Source organism: Oncorhynchus tshawytscha, linkage group LG08 (assembly GCF_018296145.1).
Source record: "Oncorhynchus tshawytscha isolate Ot180627B linkage group LG08, Otsh_v2.0, whole genome shotgun sequence".
NCBI lineage: Eukaryota > Metazoa > Chordata > Actinopteri > Salmoniformes > Salmonidae > Oncorhynchus > Oncorhynchus tshawytscha.
Window position 1 is genome coordinate 54,764,033 of NC_056436.1, and position 19,244 is coordinate 54,783,276.

The following is a 19,244-nucleotide window of genomic DNA, read 5'->3' on the forward strand; positions in this document are numbered from 1 at the left end:
CTCGATTTTATACACCTGTCAGTAATGGGTGCGGCTGAAATAGCCAAATCCACTAATTTGAAGGGGTATCCACATGATTTTGGCCATGTAGTGTATAAGTACCATGCCTTTCAATTGCACTTGCCAAAATGGTCTCAGTCTCAGAAAACTGTGGAACTCCCACACACTCCTATTGTCTTTCTCTCTCCCTGCTCCTCTCTCTTTCTTTCTTTCTCAACTCTCCCATCTGCCACACACACAGAAACACTGCGACAGGCAGAAGGCCAACCTGAGGATTCGCTTCAAGCCCTCCCTCTTCCAGCATGTGGGCACTCACTCCTCCCTGGCCGGAAAGATCCAGAAACTCAAGGTATGTACGTTGTGAGCATTGTGTGTTTCCGTATCCCACTGACTCGCTAGCCAATCAATACATTTTGTATACTCTAGCATCCTTTCACTGTGCATCAAGTCTCTGAGCACTGCAGTACTGATATACATTTCAAGTCACCACACAGATTCAATATTTTTTATTACGAAGTAAAGAATACTGTGTTTAATGTCTCTGATTGTTAAGATCAGTGGATATCAGCCTGAAGACTGCTACTGCAATCTAACCCAATCAATTCACTATCAATACGCCCAACACTTTCTCAATTTAGAGATTCTCCACCAAGCAGGCCTGGCCTCCACCACTGAAATGAATAGTATTTTATCAGTGCTTACAACTGTCACGCAATGAGTGTGTGAGACACGCATTTGACCATCTTCACACATTTCTCATGCATTGAAAAAAGTAACGCTTTTATTTTCAAATTAATCCAGTGTCTATTCAGTGCGTTAACTTTTTTAACTTTTCAACTGTGCCTCCAAATTGTTTTGAAATAGGAATATATGCACCTGCAGATCTACATCTACATCACGACCATTGTAACTGAGTCACGAACATTGTAACTGTGTGTGTGTGTGTGTGTGTTTTTTTTATTTTTTAAGTCTGAAGTTTATACATACACCTTAGCCAAATACATTTTAACTCAGTTTTTCACAATTCCTGACATTTAATCCTAGTAAAAATTCCCTGTTTTAGGTCAGTTAGGATCCCCACTTTATTTTAAGAATGTGAAATGTCAATATAACAGTAGAGAGAATTATTTATTTCAGCTTTTATTCCCAGTGGGTCAGAAGTTTACATTTGTTAGCGTTGCCTTTAAATTGTTTAAATTGGGTCAAGTGTTTCAGGTAGCCGTCCACAAGCTTCCCACCATAAGTTGGGTGAATTTTGGCCCATTGGCAGAGTTGGTGTAACTGAGTCGGGTTTCTAGGCTTCCTTGCTCGCACATGCTATTTCAGTTCTACCAACAAATTTTCTATATGATTTGTGGGATTTGTGATGGCCACTCCAATACCTTGACTTTATTGTCCTAAAGCCATTTTGCCACAACTTTGGAAGTATGCTTGGGGTCATTGTTCATCTGGAAGACCCATTTACGACCAAGCTTTAACTTCGTGACTGATGTCTTGAGATGTTGCTTCAATATATCCACATAATTTTCCTCCCTCATGATGCCATCTATTTTGTGAAGCGCACTTGTCCCTCCTGCAGCAAAGCACACTCACAACATGATGCTGCCACCCCGTGCTTCACGGTTGGGATGGTGTTCTTTGGCTTGCAAGCCTCCCCCTTTGTCCTCCAAACATAACAATGGTCATTATGATCAAACAGTTCTATTTTTGTTTCATCAGACCAGAGGACATTTCTCCAAAAATTACAATCTTTGTCCCCATGTGCAGTTGCAAACAGTAGTCTGGCTTTTTATGGCGGTTTTGGAGCAGTGGCTTCTTCCTTGCTGAGCGGCCTTTCAGGTTATGTCGATACATGACACTTTTTTATTGTGGATATAAATACTTTTGTGCCTGTTAACTCCAGCATCTTCACAAGGTCCTTTGCTGATGTTCTGGGATTGATTTGCACTTTTCACACCAAAGTACAGACATTGCAATTTATTGCCCTGGCCACATCTGCAGTCCTCATGCCTCCTTGCAGCATGCCTAAGGCATGTTCACACTGATGAGCAGGGACCCTGGGCATCTTTATTTGGGTGTTTTTCCAGAGTCAGTAGAAAGGCCTCTTTAGTGTCCTAAGTTTTAATAACTGTGACCTTAATTGCCTACCGTCTGTAAGCTGTTAGTGTCTTAACAACCTTTCCACAGGTGCGTATTCATTAATTGTTTATGGTTCATTGAACAAGCATGGGAAACAGTGTTTAAACCCTTTACAATGAAGATCTGTGAAGTGAAGAGCTTCATTAAATAGTACCTGGCTCTAACCAGAATAGAAAGGGGAGTGGGAGGCCCCGGGGCACAACTGAGCAAGAGGAACAGTACATTAGTGTCTAGTTTGAGAAACAGACGCCTCACGAATCCTTAACTGAACTTAAATAGTACCCGCAAAACACCAGTCTCAATGTTAACAGTGAAGAGGCGACTCTGGGATCCTGGCCTTCTAGGCAGAGTTCCTCTGTCCAGTGTCTGTGTTATTTTGCCCATCTTAATCTTTTCTTTTTATTGGCCAGTCTGAGATATGGCTTTTTCTTTGCAACTCTACCTAGAAGGCCAGCATCCCAGAGTTGCCTCTTCACTGTTAACATTGAGACTGGTGTTTTGCGGGTACTATTTAAGTACCCACAAAAGCACAAAGTCATTGCATAATGCCATGCAAAATGTCAGAATTGCCGCAGCGAAATCAAGGATCAAGAAAAATCAAGAACTGCTCCCAAATATCAAGTTAGAATGAATCCCTGTGTCTTTAGCTAACTGCACCCTCAAAGTCAGTACGATAGCTTAGTGATAGAAACAATTTCATCTCTCCCCTCTCTGACCCCCCTCCTATGGTCTAATGGTTTGCTTCAGGACAAGGACTTTGGAAAGCAGACTCTGCACAAGGGCCACGCCAACCCGCTGGCAGAGGTGACCACCAGCCTAAAGACATACCAGCACTTCACCTTGGAGAAGGCCTACCTGGGAGAGGACTTCTTCTGGGCCTTCACACCCGTGGCTGGAGACTTTATCCGCATCCGTTTCTTCACACCTGTCCGCATCGAGAGGTGTGTGTGCGCTCACATGCTCGGATACACACATACATGGCATGCTTGAATACAGACACATATATGGACACACACACACGTGTGTATGCATGGACATAAACACATACACACATGCGTACGCGCACACACACACAAAGATTTTTGTGCACATACACACACTTCACACATGTCTCAAACTGTCTCTCTCTCCACTGGGCCCATATGAATAATATTTCTTCCCATTACTGTCAGGGCAGATGGTCTATCTACTCTGGACCCCTCTAACTGGCCATGGCTCTTTGGTCACCCCTGTTACCTCAGAGGCGCTTTTGGGGGTAGCGAACGGTTCAGGCTACTGTTAGGTACTTGGTGGCACATGTATTTATAGAAAGCAAATGGAGATAGAGATTGAACTTGGTGACTTGCTGGCTGGCTGACTGACGATGATGATAATAATGGTGGATCAATTTGTGTTGAATATCTAATTGACATCCCCCCCCCATTTGTTATCCTCTCGCTTTCTCTCTAGGTATTTCTTCCGGAGCGGGAACATTGAGCACCCAGGGGACAAGCTGTTCAACACCTCTGTGGAGGTGCTGCCTTTTGACGTGAGTCTCGCCACTATTCACCCGATTCATTCCCAGTACATTATCAGTTTCCTTTTACGTTACGTACGTAACCTTTATCCCACATATTCTATTTTAATACGAAGCGCGCCACTATAAGCCTGATTCGTCTTGCCTCGAGGGGCTGCAGGTAGCCTAGTGGTTATAGCGTTGGGCCAGTAACGGCCACTCCTATGGAGAGTAGCTGAATTGCTGAACTTTCTCCGTTCATAGACAGTTTGTCTTACCGTGGACTGATGAACAGAACATGCTTTTAGGGATACTTTTGTAACACTTTCCAGCTTTATGCAAATCAACAATTCTTAATCCTAGGTCTTCTGAGATCTATTTTGTTCGAGGCATGGTTCACATCAGGAAATGCTTCTTGTAAATAGCAAACTGACATTTTGTAAGTTTTTTTTATAGGGCAAGGGAGCTCTAACCAACATCTCCAATCTCATCTCATTGATTGACTCCAGGTTAGCTGACTCCTGACTCCAATTAGCTTTTTAGAAGTTATTAGCCTACTTTTTCTTGCCACTGTATACAGTACCTGCCAAAAGTTTGGACACACCTACTCATTCCAGGGTTTTTCTTTATTTTGACTATTTTCCACTTTATAGAATTATAGTGAAAACATCAGAACTGTTAAATAACACATATTGAATCATGTAGTAACCAAAAAAGTGTTAAACAAATCAAAATATATTTTATATTTGTAGCCACCCTTTGCCTTGATGACAGCTTTGCACACTCTTGGCATTCTCTCAACCAGCTTCATGAGGTAGTCACCTGGAATGCATTTAAAAATGTGTGCCTTGTTAAAAGGAATTTCATTCCTTACCGCGTTTGAGCCAATCGGTTGTGTTGTGACAAGGTAGGGTTGGTATACAGAAGATGGCCCTATTTGGTCAAAGGCCAAGTCCATATTATGACAGGAACAGCTCAAATAAGCAAAGAGAAACGACAGTCCATCATTACTTTAAGACATGAAAATGTATTTGAACTTTGAAAGTTCCTTCGCAAAAACCATCATGCGCTATGGTGAAACTGCCACAGGAAAGGAAGACACAGAGTTACCTCTGCTGCAGAGGAGAAGTTCATTAGATTTACCAACCTCAGAAATTGCAGCCTAAATAAATGCTTCACTGAGTTCAAGTAACAGACACATCTCAACATCAACTGTTCAGAGGAGACCTGGTGAATCAGGCCTTCATGGTCAAATTGCTGCAAAGAAACTACTACTGAAGGACACCAATAATAAGAAGACACTTGCTTGGGCCAAGAAACATGAACAATGGACATTAGACCGGGGGAAATCTGTCAATTGGTCTGATGAGTCCAAATTTTTGATTTTGGTTCCAATCGCTGTGTCTTTGAGATGCTGAATCGTGAAGCGTGGAGGAGGAGGTGTGATGGTGTCTGGGTGCTTTGCTGGTGACGCTGTCAGTGATTTATTTAGAATTCGAAGCACACTAAACCAACATGGATACCACAGGATTATGCAGTGATCAACTTAGAGGGACTGTCGTTTGTTTTTCAACAGGACAATGACCCAACACACCTCCAGGCTGTGTAAGGGCTATTTGACCAAGAAGGAGAGTGATGGAGTGCTGCATATGATGCCCTCAACCCAATTGAGATGGTTTGGGATGAGTTGGATCACAGAGTGAAGGAAAAGCAGCCAACAAGTGCTCAGCCAGTGTGGGAACTCCTTCAAGACTGTTGGAAAAGCTTTCCATGTGAAGTTGGATGAGAAAATGCCAAGAGTGTGCAAAGCTGTCATCAAGGCAAAGGGTGGCTACTTTGAAGAATCTAAAATATATTTAGATTTGTTTAACACTTTATTTGGTTACTACATGATTCCATATGTGTTATTTCATAGTTTTGATGTCTTCACTGTTATTTTACAATGTAGAAATTCATAAAAATAAAGAAAAATCATTGAATGAGTAGGTGTCTCCAAACGTTTTGACTGGTACTGTGTATGTACATAAATACACACACACAGGTGTACAGTGTGATAATATTTAATGTTACACATATTCAGCCATACCTGTATTGTTACATACAAGATTATATACACTCACAATATCTGTATTCTTTTCTGTTCTTTTTGTTGAGATACAGCCCATGTCTTGGAGGGCCATGCTGGGTACATCTCTCTCTGGAAAGACTTAGTCAGGTCCTTAATTATTTGCACCCTTGATATTGAGAAATACAAAATAATATGTAAAGTAAATTATACAAATTCTAAGCTATATTGCATGCAGCAAATGTTTGGGAAATTATGCTACTTTATACTAAGACAACTGCTCAGAGAAAAATACTTGGTTTAACAATTAATACAAAAAAAATGCAAAAAGATAGTGGTCAAAATAATTGGCATCCCTTTTCTTATTATTGCAACACTGTACCCTTACAAATATATCAACACTGAGTCTTTTTCTAAAATGTTTTATGAGATCGAAGAACACATTTGGAGGGATCTTATACTATTCCTCCATACAGAATCTTTCCAAATTCTTGATGTCATTCGTTTGCGCGTATGGACTGCCCTCTTCAATTCAAACCACAGGTTTCCAAAGGGGTCAAGTCCAGATACTGAGATGGGCATTGCAACATTTTGATTTTGTGGTCAATTAACCATTTCTTTGTGGATTTTGATGTATGATTGGTGTTATTGTCTTGCTGGAAGATCCTCTTGTGGCCAAGTGTAATTTTTGGCTAAAATATCCTGTTACTTGGTAAAAAATCATGATGTCGGTTTGAATTGACGATGGCAGTCCATAAGGGCACACAAATGTTTTAATAATACGTAAATATGTATGTAAACTTCAACTGTGTGTGTGTATATATATATATATATCTGCAAGTTCTCCCACTTAAAAATATGAGAGAGGCCTGTAATTTTCATCATAGGTACACTTCAACTATGACAGACAAAATGAGAAAAAAATCCAGAAAATCACATTGTAGGATTTTTCATGAATTTATTTGCTAATTATGGTGGAAAATAAGTATTTGGTCACCTACAAACAAGCAAGATTTCTGGCTCTCACAGACCTGTAACTTCTTCTTTAAGAGGCTCCTCTGTCCTCCACTCGTTACCTGTATTAATGGCACCTGTTTGAACTTGTTATCAGTATAAAAGACACCTGTCCACAACCTCAAACAGTCACACTCCAAACCCCACTATGGCCAATACCAAAGAGCTGTCAAAGGACACCAGAAACAAAATTGTAGACCTGCACCAGGCTGGGAAGACTGAATCTGCAATAGGTAAGCAGCTTGGTTTGAAGAAATCAACTGTGGGAGCAATTATTAGGAAATGGAAGACATACAAGACCAATGATAATCTCCCTTGATCTGGGGCTCCAAATGATCAAAATGATCACAAGAACGGTGAGCAAAAATCCCAGAACCACATGGGGGGACCTAGTGAATGACCTGCAGAGAGCTGGGACCAAAGTAACAAAGCCTACCATCAGTAACACACTACGCCGCCAGGGACTCAAATCCTGCAGTGCCAGGCGTGTCCCCCTGCTTAAGTCAGTACATGTCCAGGCCCGTCTGAAGTTTGCTAGAGAGCATTTGGATGATCCAGAAGAAGATTGGGAGAATGTCATATGGTCAGATGAAACCAAAATAGAACTTTTTGGTAAAAACTCAACTCGTCGTATTTGGAGGACAAAGAATGCTGAGTTGCATCCAAAGAACATCATACCTACTGTGAAGCATGGGGGTGGAAACATCATGCTTTGGGGCTGTTTTTCTGCAAAGGGACCAGGACGACTGATCTGTGTAAAGGAAAAAATGAATGGGGCCATGTATCATGAGATTTTGAGTGAAAACCTCCTTCCATCAGCAAGGGCATTGAAGATGAAACGTGGCTGGGTCTTTCAGCATGACAATGATCCCAAACACACCACCCGGGCAACGAAGGAGTGGCTTCGTAAGAAGCATTTCAAGGTCCTGGAGCGACCTAGCCAGTCTCCAGATCTCAACCCCATAGAAAATCTTTGGAGGGAGTTGAAAGTCCGTGTTGCCCAGCAACAGCCTCAAAACAGCCGCCAGTCAGCCAGGATCCGCCAGAGCCGCCAGTCAGCCAGGATCCGCCAGTCAGTCAGGATCCGCCAGTCAGCCAGGTTCCGCCAGAGCCGTCAGTCAGCCAGGATCCTCCTTAGCCGCCAGTCAGCCAGGATCTGCTAGAACCGCCATCACCCATGTCATACCCTGACCTAACCAAAATAACAAGGAAAACTAAGGTCGGGGTGTGACAAAAATGATGTAGTAGATGTCCTAACCGACTTGCCAAATCTATAGTTTGTTAAGAAATTTGTGGAGTGGTCGAAAAACAAGTATATGCTTTTTGATCTTAATTTAATGTTAGGTGTTATGGTTAGCATTTTGGTTAGGGTTAGGCTTAAAATCTGATTTTATGACTTTGTGGCTGTGCCAGCTAGTGACCACAATGCAGAGCTACCTCCAGAACAAGATTCATGACGAGAAACGCTAACCTGCCTAAGATCCCTCCCAACGTGTTATCCAATCGCAGGTCGGATGGTGATGGTGCGAGGGTGCTACTAAGGGGATGGTGCGAGGGTGCTGAAAACATGGATGCCAATAATTTCGACCTGGATCTTTTTTTATTATATATATATATATATATATAAAGATCCAGGTCGTAATTATTTATATATATATATATATATTACTTATTAAACAAAAACAATTATCTGAGCAGTGGAAGTATAATTTTTGGGAGCATGCAATGTGGCCCAGTATTTGAATTATTTATTTGATAGTCTTTTTTGCTCATCTTTATCAAGGCTACCAATAATTGTGGACTGTAATTCTCTCAAGTGGAAAGACATATGACGTCAACTTCCATCTTGTTGACAGGAGCACATAAGCCATGTTGAAAGGCGAGCACCCACAGTGTTAAGCCCCAGAGGCTACAGAGAGCGAGAGAGAGGCGAAGAAAAATAGATGAGAAATGACTCAAGACAGAGCAAGGTTCTCTCTCAGAAAAAGAGCGAGAACGAGAATGTTGAGGAGAAAGAAAAAGAGGACTCCCGGGCGGTGGTAATCAGATCTGTCTCCCGCCAGCCACTGTTCGAGAGCTTTCGCTTTAAAATGATATTTCATCCGGCAGGAGGGCTAGGCGAGGCGAGGCGGGGATTTCAGATTATGCCCTGCAAACCACCGCTCTCCACGACAGATTAATAGCTGGATTTTGCAGAGGCTCGAGCAAGATATTCATCTCCTCCTGTTTCTCCTCCCTCGCTCTCGGTCTCTAACTCGCTTATATCCTTTCTTCTCCTCCCTCCTGCACTCATTCGATCTATACTTCAACCTGATTGTCATTGAGACCCTGTAATGGTGCTAGAGAAAAGGGGGATTTAGTGAAGAGTGCAAATAGGGTGGAGGTGTTGCTGCTTTTGTTGTTGTTCCTCCTACAGTATGAGGAAGAATACAGTGCATTCGGAAAGTATTCAGACCCTTGACTTTTTCCACATTTTGTTATGTTACTGATACTGTAAGTATTCAGACACTTTGCCATGCTACTTGAGCTCAGGTGCATCCTGTTTCTATTGATCATCCTTGAGATGTTTCTGCAACTTGATTTGAGTCCACCTGTGGTAAATTAAATTGATGGGATATGATTTGGAAAGGCACACACCTGTCTATATAAGATCCCACAGTTGATGGTGCATGTCAGAGGAAAAACCTAGCCTTGAGGTCGAAGGAATTGTCCATAGGTCGCTGAGACAGAATTATGTCGAGGCACAGATCTGGGGAAGGGTACCAAAATATTTCTGCAGCATTGAAGGTCCCCAAGAACACAGTGGCCTCCATCATTCTTAAATGGAAGAAGTTTGGAACGACTAAGACTGTTCCTAGAGCTGGCTGCCCGGCCAAGGGGAGTAATCAGGGGAGAAGGGCTTTTGTCAGGGAAGTGACCAAGAATCCAATGGTCACTCTGTGGAGATGGGAGAACCTTCCAGAAGGACAACCACCTCTGTAGCATTCCACCAATCAGGCATTTATTGTAGAGTGGCCAGATGGAAGCCACTCTTCAGTAAATGGTACATGACAGCCCGCTTGGAGTTTGACAAAAGGCACCTAAAGGACTCTCAGACCATGAGAAAGACCATCACTACGGTGAAGCATGCTAGTGGCAACATCATGCTGTGGGGATGTTTTTCATTGGCAGGGACTGGGAGACTAGTCAGGATCAAGGGAATGATGAACGGAGCAAAGTACAGAGAGATTCTTAATGAAAATCTGCTCCAGAGCGCTCAGGACCTCAGACTGGGAATAAAGTTCACCTTCCAACAGGACAACGAACCTAAGCACACTGCCAAGACAACGCAGGAGTGGCTTGGGGACATGTCTCTGAATGACCTCGAGTGGCCCAGCCAGACCCCGGACTTGAACCCTTGAAAATAACTGTGCAGCGATGCTCACCATCCAACCTGACAGAGCTTGAGAAGAATGGGAGAAACTTCCCAAATACAGGTGTGCCAAGCTTATAGAATCATACCCAAGAAGACTCTATGCTTTAATTGCTGCCAAACTGCTTCAACAATGTACTGAGTAAACGGTCAGAGTATTTATGTAAATGTGATATTTCCGTTTATAAAAACCTGTTTATGAAAATGTAAAAAGCCTGTTTTTGCTTTTTTTGTTATGGGGTATTGTGTCTAGATTAATGAGAATTTTCTCTTATTTAATCAATTTTAGAAAACAAAATGTGGAAAAAGTCACTATATGCTCATGGAAGTGTTGCATGTCTTTAGACCCATGACAAGTTGAGAGAGAGAGAACCTCGCTGTCAGGTGCAGTTCAACGGTGGATGGGAAATGTAATATGTTGACTACCATAATCACTTGTGTGATCATCCCGCACTGATTTCTATGTAGAGCAACAGAATAGGAAAAACCCCTTCAAAGATCAGCTTATTTTCCCTCTTTCCATCCTCCAGTCCTTTCTCCTTCATTGCTTTAGGTAAACAAGTCAAACAGATACTGTATTTCCCCAACAGTCAGATTGGATACGACACAGCAGCAACACTAGAGTCCCGCTTCCTTTGTCTCCCTTTACTATGAAGACTCATTGATATCTCTACTCTTTTATTATGTTGTGAAACAGAGAGATCGTAGTTAGGTTGGATCTGAGCTCATGGCTAGTGCTGTGAGGTGAAGAGAGGACAGTCGAGTGGAGTTTGCTGTTGTGAATGCATTGGTTGATGATGTATAGATTGAAGCTGTGATCCGAGTGCAGATCAGGGTTGCTGCCTGCATCGATCTTGGTGTATTGTGCGTCCCTGTATTGTGTTCCTCACACACCTATCTCTTCTCCTACAGAATATCCAGTCTGAGAAAGAGGCGTTGAAAGAGGGGAGAGAGAGAACACCAAAATACCACAGAACAGAGGACGGCTTTATCAGAATAGGTGAGTATTAGTATGAAAAACAGCTTTGCCTGGGTCATGTACGCAAGGAAGGAAAACGTGGATTCGTCCAATCAGAAACACGTTTTTTGTTTTCTGTTGCAAAACACTTTGTTACAGTACGTTCTAATGAAAACGTCCCCGCATTCAATTAGCACCATGCTACCGAGGACATTTTTCAATAGGTGGTAATTAGCACTGGGTATTTATTTACCAGTGTTAAGAACTAGTACTGCAGACAGGATCACCCAAAGCCAACACTATTATCCCTGCCAAAATATCCCTCAATGTCTTTCCTTATTGTTTTCATCCATCCATCCATCCATCCATCCATCAATCCTCTCCCCCGTCTAACAAAAACCTTGTGGCAGATACACCAGCAAACAGGGACAGTTCACACAGACTGAGACAGGTCCTGACAAATAACACACACACACACACACACACACACACACACACACACACACAGGCCTCTGACTGTTGATTTTATTAGGATCCCCATTAGCCAATGGCAATTATCGAGGGCTCCAACGGTACTGATTAGTTGCTGCACAATCTAGCACTTTTACAGGATGATGGGTCAGTGGTAGGAGTGGATAAGGGCTAACTTCACAGTTTTAGTAGACCTTGGGTGCTCTTTCTGAAAGTGCAAGAAAAGTGTTGCGCCGGCGTGCTTTGAAATGATAGCATTGTGCTCATTTAAGAGAAGGGATGAAATGACATTACAATGTTCATATCATTTTGAAATAGGAAGACGGGTTAAAATGTTGTTTAAATATGGTGGGGAAAAAGGGTTTGAGGTGAATTCCGTTACAACTTATTCAGTAACAAGTGTTAGATACTTTTATGGTTCCTTCCTTAATTACAGATCTGAGAGATGTGGATTTGGTCAATGCAATAGGATAGAAACCTTGCTTTCATTACAGCATTATCCAATGACATACAGATGATTGATTCATTAAATGAAGGAAGGAAGTAGGGGAGGAGGAAGCGAGTGAGGATGTATTCTTTCAGTTTTTAAGCAGGGGCCCCGAGCCTGTCATTCAAGTCTCTGAAACACAGCCACAATGACCTCTTGTTCTCCGCACTAGCTTTTATCCCATTGAATATGAAACTCCTTATGACATTAGGGCTGGGAATTGCCAGGGACCTCATGATACAGTATTATCACAATACTTATAGCGCCTTCATAAAATATTCACACCTCTTGACTTTTTCCACATTTTGTTGTGTTACAAAGTGGGATTAAAATTGGTTGTCAATGAGCGACACAAAAATACTCTGTCAAAGTAGAAGAAACATTTTTATAATTGTTATTATTAATTGAAAATAAAAACTAATATTTGGATTAGATAAGAATTTAACCCCCTGAGTCAATACATGTTAGAATCAACTTTGGCAGTGATTACAGCTGTGAGTCTTTCTGGGTAAGTCTCTAAGAGTTTTGCAAACCTGGATTATACAATATTTGCCCATTTATTATTTTGAAAATTCTTCAAACTCTGTCAAGTTACTTTTTGATCATTGCTTGACAGCCATTTTCAAGTCTTGTCATAGATTTTCAAGCTTATTTAAGTCAAAACTGTAACTATGACACTCGAGAACATTCAAAGTCATCATGGTAAGCTACTTCAGTGTATATTTCGCCTTGCGTTTTAGGTTATTGTCCTGCTAAAAGGTGGATTTGTCTCCCAGTGTCTGTTGGAAAACACACTGAACCAGGTTTTCCTCTAGGACTTTGCCTGTGCTTAGCTCTATTCCTTTTCTTTTTATTAACAAAAACAACTCCCTAGTTTATGACAATGACAAGTATACCCATAACATGATGCAGCCACCACCATGCTTGAAAATATGAAGAGTGCTCCTCAGTGATGTTGTTTTGGATTTGCCCCGAACATAATGCTTTCTATTTAGGACAAATTTTTTGCTGTTTTACTTTAGTGCCTTATTGCAAACAGGATGCATGTTTTGGAATATTTCTATTCTGTACAGGTGTCCTTTTCACTTTGTCATTTAGCTTAGTATTGTGGAGTAACTACAATGTTGTTGATCCATTCTATCACAGCCATTTAACTCTTTAACGGGTTTAAAATCACCACTGGTGAAATTCCTGAGCATTTTCCTTCCTCACCGTCAACTGAGTTACGAAGGGCGCCTTTTCTTTGTAGTGAGTGGGTGTATTTATACACCATCCAAAGTGTAATTAATAACTTCACCATGCTCAAAGGAATTTTCAATGTCTGTCTGTTTTTTTATACCCATGTACCAATCAGTGCCTTTTTTTGCGGTTGAATCTGTGCTTAAAATGTATTGCTCGACTGAGGGAACTTACAGATACGGTAATTGTATGTGGTGGGTTGAACACCTTTATTGCACACAGAGTGTGTCCATGCAACGTATTAAGTGATTTGTTAATCACATTTTTACGCCTGAAGTTATTTAGGCTTTCCATAACAAAGGTCTTGAATACTTATTGACTCAAGACAAAACATTTCGTAAAACCATAATTCTTACATTATGGAGTATTGTGTGTAGATCAGTGACACAAAAACTACATTTAATACGTTTTAAATTCAGGCAGCAACACATTAAAATGTGGAAAAGTCAAGGGATGTGAAAACCTTCTGAAGACACTGTAGGTGCTGGTACGATATGTGTTGTGATTATCGAGATTCTATGCATTGCAATTCGATGCTGTGTTTTTGTTGCACTCTGATATGTTAACCATGTTGCTCACTAAATGTCCGCAGCATAGAGATGAGAGCATGAGAAAATTCCTTTTGATCATTTGTGGAAAAAAGTGCTGAAAACATTTTCGCTCACTATTAAAAAAGATGGAGAACCAGCTATAGGATGAAAAATACCAGAGGTTTGTTGCAGGTAGACTAACTCTGCTTAGAAAACAATAAAAAAATAAATCCAAGTATTGGTATACTATTGTCTAAAATAATATTGTGAGATGTAACTGTATTGATTTTCCCCTCCCCCCATCCTTATGACATCATATAAATTATTACAAGCGCTCCCACTCATCCCACTCATTCATTATTAGTTCGTGCAGGAATGAATATCAATCTGGCACAGTAGTTCACATTTGGACCAAATAAATTCATTGTGTGATATTGCTATCAAATGTTCATCAGGTTATATTTCTCCCTCCAGCTCCACTCAGTAGAATATTAGCTTTCAGGCGTAGTGTAACCTAAAACACAACTCACTCTATGCTCCCCATGTTTGATTTGATACTCTACGTTGTGGAACTAGATTTATAGGAGAGAGAATTGATTTTGTATAGGTAGCATTTCTGTAGTGGAGCGCAGTGGCGATTTTAGCATGTAAATATTGGTGGGGCAAAAATAAATAAATGTGGGATGCATGCCAGCAAAGCCAATACACAACACTAAACAGTACATTAATTGCACTATAACGGTGACAAACGGTTGCCCACGAACTGTTAGGGCCTACATAAAGCTGTCCCAACAGCAGAGTCCCAACACCTTACCACTGCTACACCTGGCTATCAGCGGAGCTTGTCTGTCAGCGAAAAAGTTAATTCAGACTCATTTACTGCCTTTAAAAAAAACATAGCTGATATGGCTGACTTGCTTAATCAAATGTGGTTTCTAATGACAATTGAGATGTACAAACTATGGCATAAAGGGACGACATGCGGATAAGAGGCAATCCTTGATTCCGATTAAGACATTAAGAGCAAGCTAGGACGGACGTAGTCAATATAACTATATGTTCAGCACTTTTGAAATGTAAAGCAACAGAATTCAGAACATGGGCCGTTCATTCAGTGTTCTCCCTGTACCAGTCAGAACCACAGGATAAATAAATGGGACATAAAAACAACGAAAGCCCTTACAAAATTCAAAGACTACATTTCTCAAAAACAGGTTATAATCTACATGTGCACCACCAAGTCAGAACAGTATGTGAAAATAGACTAAATTATTAGGGTGAGGCACATGGGCTACTAACAGCTTACTACACAACATATTGTGTAAGTATTACTTTCTTAGTTACAGTATACATTTCTCATTGGCATATTACATAATTTATGCAGCAGCATACAAAACATTTTTGGGCCTTGTGCTGGGCTCACTTGAACAGGAAGGTGGCACGATGGTCCTTTGTGGGCAAATTTTGGCAAAAAGTCTGTCATTCTCTGGATTTATGGTGCTTTCAAGACAACTGGGAACTCGAGAGAAAAAAAAAGTTGAATCATGATGACATAAGTGATCTTTAAGTCGTAGCTCTAGAAAGAGGCCCGAGTTGAAAGTTCAAAACGTATTTTCCCAGTCGAAGCTCATTTTTCCCAAGTTTCCAGTTGTCTTGAACTCACTAAAATCCAATTTTGCAATTCCGAGTTAACAGTTGTTTTGAGCGTGGCACAAATCATGCTTCATTGACAGCATGGTCAATGTTGAATGTTTATAATTTTAAACTTGGAAAAGAGACACGTAATCTTAGACTTGGGACCATACAGCCACTCCACTGAATTGAAGGCTAATGATTGCTTTGCAATGCTTGCAGTTAGCCACTGATTCCTTCCAAACCACTCATTGTTGAATTAGCGATTTCCAGCTTGTTGTGTATTGTATGTGCAATGGCCAATGAGCACCAATACGTTTTATCTATAATTTCTCTTCATATGACAAGGATTAAAAAGGATTTGCCAGTAGATTGTGGACTTGATTCATGATGATGACTGCTAGCTAAGATTTTGAAAGTATGATGTTGACATTGAACAGTCCAATCAAAGCTACTGTAGATTATAATGTGATTTGACGTCACTTTATCTGTGGCCAATGACCTTGAGCTTCTTGGATGGGCACTTCTAATGTAACTATATGGCAGCACCCAAGTTACTTGCATTTTCTAGCTCTACCCTTAGAATTGGCGGTAACGTAGTGTCCCCATGAGTGACAGAACACTGAGCCAATCACAGCGCAACGCTCTGTATTTTCTGTCGGCTTGCCCCACCACCACAAAAAGTACTGAGCTAGGCTGAAACACATGCATTTCATTTTGGAGCTGCCTTACTGAAGATAACAAACAAGAGACCATGTTTGTATGCGGCTTTATTAACTCAATGATATATATATATTTTTTACATTGTTTGCAAACTGATATATATGTGACACGTATTAATGCCAAAATAACATACAAAACAGGAAAGCCCCCCCCCCAATGACGGGTTGCCACTGGCAGAGCGCCAAAGAAATCATAGCAAAGCATGTTATGGTTGTATTTGATACAACCTCTTTGGCTTGAACCAATTGAAATGTCAACACAACATATCTTGACTAACATATCTTGACTCTGTTATAATTTAGGCGCTTGAGTTACACATGCAATACAATGCTGCATCATGACTATGGTGTTTGAGGAAGTCAATAGATTTCCAGCCACAGTCCATTAGTTATATTGGTTTGATATATCGATCCTCTCTCTCTCTGTCCTCTAGGAGTGTTTCATAATGGGATCGCCGAGGGGGAGGTAGACCCCACGTTCGGGCCCCTGGAGGCTCTTCGTCTCTCTGTGATCACAGACTGCCCCGTCTGGGTGATCCTGAGCGAGGTAAGCCGGCCCAGCCATCACCCGTTCAACACAGAGCCTTGGGAGCGTTGTCTCATAAAGAACCACTTGAATTTTAGTTAACTTAATGTGATAGCTCACTGAATAATCTAAGTTAGTCAGATGTTTTCAGGCCTCAAAAGTGGTCTTATGTCAAGTTTAATCCATTAATCCATTCAAAGCTATTCTTTGATTTTGTCTTAAATGCTATGTCTATTGCACTTCAGATATTCATCAAGAAAGCAGAGTGAACTTCAACACACCACAGCAATACCTCAGTCATCCGTTTGACCGTTCCGCAGAGGAACAGAGCCTTCACAAGCTATACTCATTCCTTGGCTTTTGGCAATGAGTTTCTCGAGCGCGGTCAGAGTGCGCCATCTTCTGACGCGATCTTGCCATCGCAGGGTACTACTGAGACCGTCAGCCCAATTCACGGTTGACAGACGTCATAGGAAGATCTGCCCAGACGCGAAATCGGAGAACATGCGTGGACGACACAGAGACTACGCTGTATTTAGGAAACTGTATTTATGTGTAAATAAAGGTTTATGTTTTAAATAACTGTAATTACACTGGTAATTGTCAAATAGCTGGCGAGATTGCCTCTCCCCTTTTGATGACAATATGACAATAAAATATTGCTGCTTCAGAATCAAGACTTGGCAACACAGTCACCCAGATATGACAAAATTGTGCAACTTCAATATCATTTAACATTTAATCATGTATGACAAATGTTCCTGGTTTTACCCAAATGTATACATAAAATACCTATGTATGTGGATATAGGCCTAATATGCATATTTATGTAACACAATCATATGAATGATCTCTGTTATGTGTGTTTATGTATATACAGTGAGTGAATGTCCACAAAAGTCAGTCAGAAAAGTAGCCTAGGCTTATACAGTGTAGAAGGAAATTGAACTTTAGCTAAAAAGTACATACCTGTCTGTTTGAATAAAATGTATTTATATGGTCAATTCTAAAGCCAGAAGTCAATGTAGGAACACTATGATTATGGTTCGAACATCTGTTTGTTGTTTATTTCATGAACCATCATTACACCCCCCTATCAATTTGCCTTATTGTGACATGGAGTAAACCCGGTTGTTGGGATAAATCAATGTAAGCCATGGCCAGACATGAGCTCCTCTATTGCATTAGCTAGGAAACCAGAAAAGACAGCTGTCTCGATAATACAGGAAACATACTGTATATCTGGCTTCGCTGTTGGATTTGCACCCTCTGCCAAATATCAGATACATGTAGTTAGTTGTATCCAAGGGGCCACTGGAGATACACGTGGCTACAGAGTCATTGTTTGGACTGGTCGGATGTAAGAGAAATATGTAGCTCTAACCAATGCATGAAGAATCATCTTTACTGTCAATTGGATCTTTGTTTCTCATAATGACCATGAAGAAGTCAAGGAAGGACCCCTCTGTCTCATTTAAGTTTCACTCAAGTGAGGTCTGAAAGAAGGAAACTGTCCAATATGACAACCCCTCTCTTTCCACATAGTCTGCACTACTATTACATTGAGTTGGAAGTCGAACTTATTCAAGGACTGTAATTGTCCCGACACCAGACTTATACAGTACATCTTCCAAATAGGCTCTGTAAATGCAAGGGCTACACTCAACTTTTATGCATTACTACGATGCAAAGGGTATATAGCAGTAAAGGGACACATTCATTTGCTTTTGTACACTTGGATCCACATACTATTTTTTTCCAGAGCCCTACCACAAAACCATTGAAAGCTCTTGATCAAAGATCTAAAAGTGTTGTGTCGGTAAAGAAAAATATTATGGGATTTCAGCCAATACAAGTGTACTGAAAAATAATGCGCTTGGGAACTTATAGCAGCTTCGAGGCTGCTTTCCTATCGAATACCGACAGGCAACAGTTGCTAATTCTGTTCAACATCAACACAGTTTCTCAGCAATGACAGAAATTAACTGGTTTTCCGTTCATTGAGGTGTGCACTCCAGGGTCAGTCAGCGCAAACTGGAGGTTGTGCCAAAACGATTTGTCTTAGCAGCCCCATCAATTTTGTTGGTATGGCCGCTATACAATAGCAGGTGCAGGGTTGCATTAAATCAACGGAGGGCAATGGACAGAAAAATCTGAACTGTACCCAATGACTCTGACCTGCCCTGTGCAAAGAAGGAGAAATTGTTTTATTTTCTTGTAAGAGCCACTGGAATGCATTGCTATTATACGTTGTATTTTGTATCGTTTAGATAAAATATATTTAATGACGTTATCTTCTATCCAATCTGTGAATTGTAATAAAGACAGAATTTCAATTGACTTGGCTTTGTTTGTTCAAAATTAATCTCTTGTCAATTCAATGCAAATCTGAGTATGCTAATCTCGCCTAAATGTGGATTAGTTTGCTGTTATGAATGTGCATTCCTTGCATACGTCATCAATGGACCATGTGACTTCAATGTCCCATTTATTGCAGAAGTTGGATGCAAGAGAGTATGTGTAGTTATTACTATGTGACAATCTTTTGTGATGA

At 40.9% G+C, this 19,244-nt stretch overlaps 1 protein-coding gene across 1 annotated transcript in view; it reads left to right on the forward strand.

The window, feature by feature from the left end:
• mgat4b (alpha-1,3-mannosyl-glycoprotein 4-beta-N-acetylglucosaminyltransferase B) overlaps positions 1-19,030 on the forward strand; it is a 215,967-nt gene extending 196,937 nt beyond the window's left edge. The window contains exons 10-15 of the mRNA XM_024429481.2: positions 242-349; positions 2,887-3,080; positions 3,589-3,667; positions 11,038-11,125; positions 16,599-16,711; positions 16,936-19,030. Coding sequence (XP_024285249.1) covers positions 242-349; positions 2,887-3,080; positions 3,589-3,667; positions 11,038-11,125; positions 16,599-16,711; positions 16,936-16,959 — 606 coding nt within the window. The 3' untranslated portion in view covers positions 16,960-19,030. The remainder of the gene's footprint in view (positions 1-241; positions 350-2,886; positions 3,081-3,588; positions 3,668-11,037; positions 11,126-16,598; positions 16,712-16,935) is intronic.
• Positions 19,031-19,244: the final 214 nt, after the last annotated feature.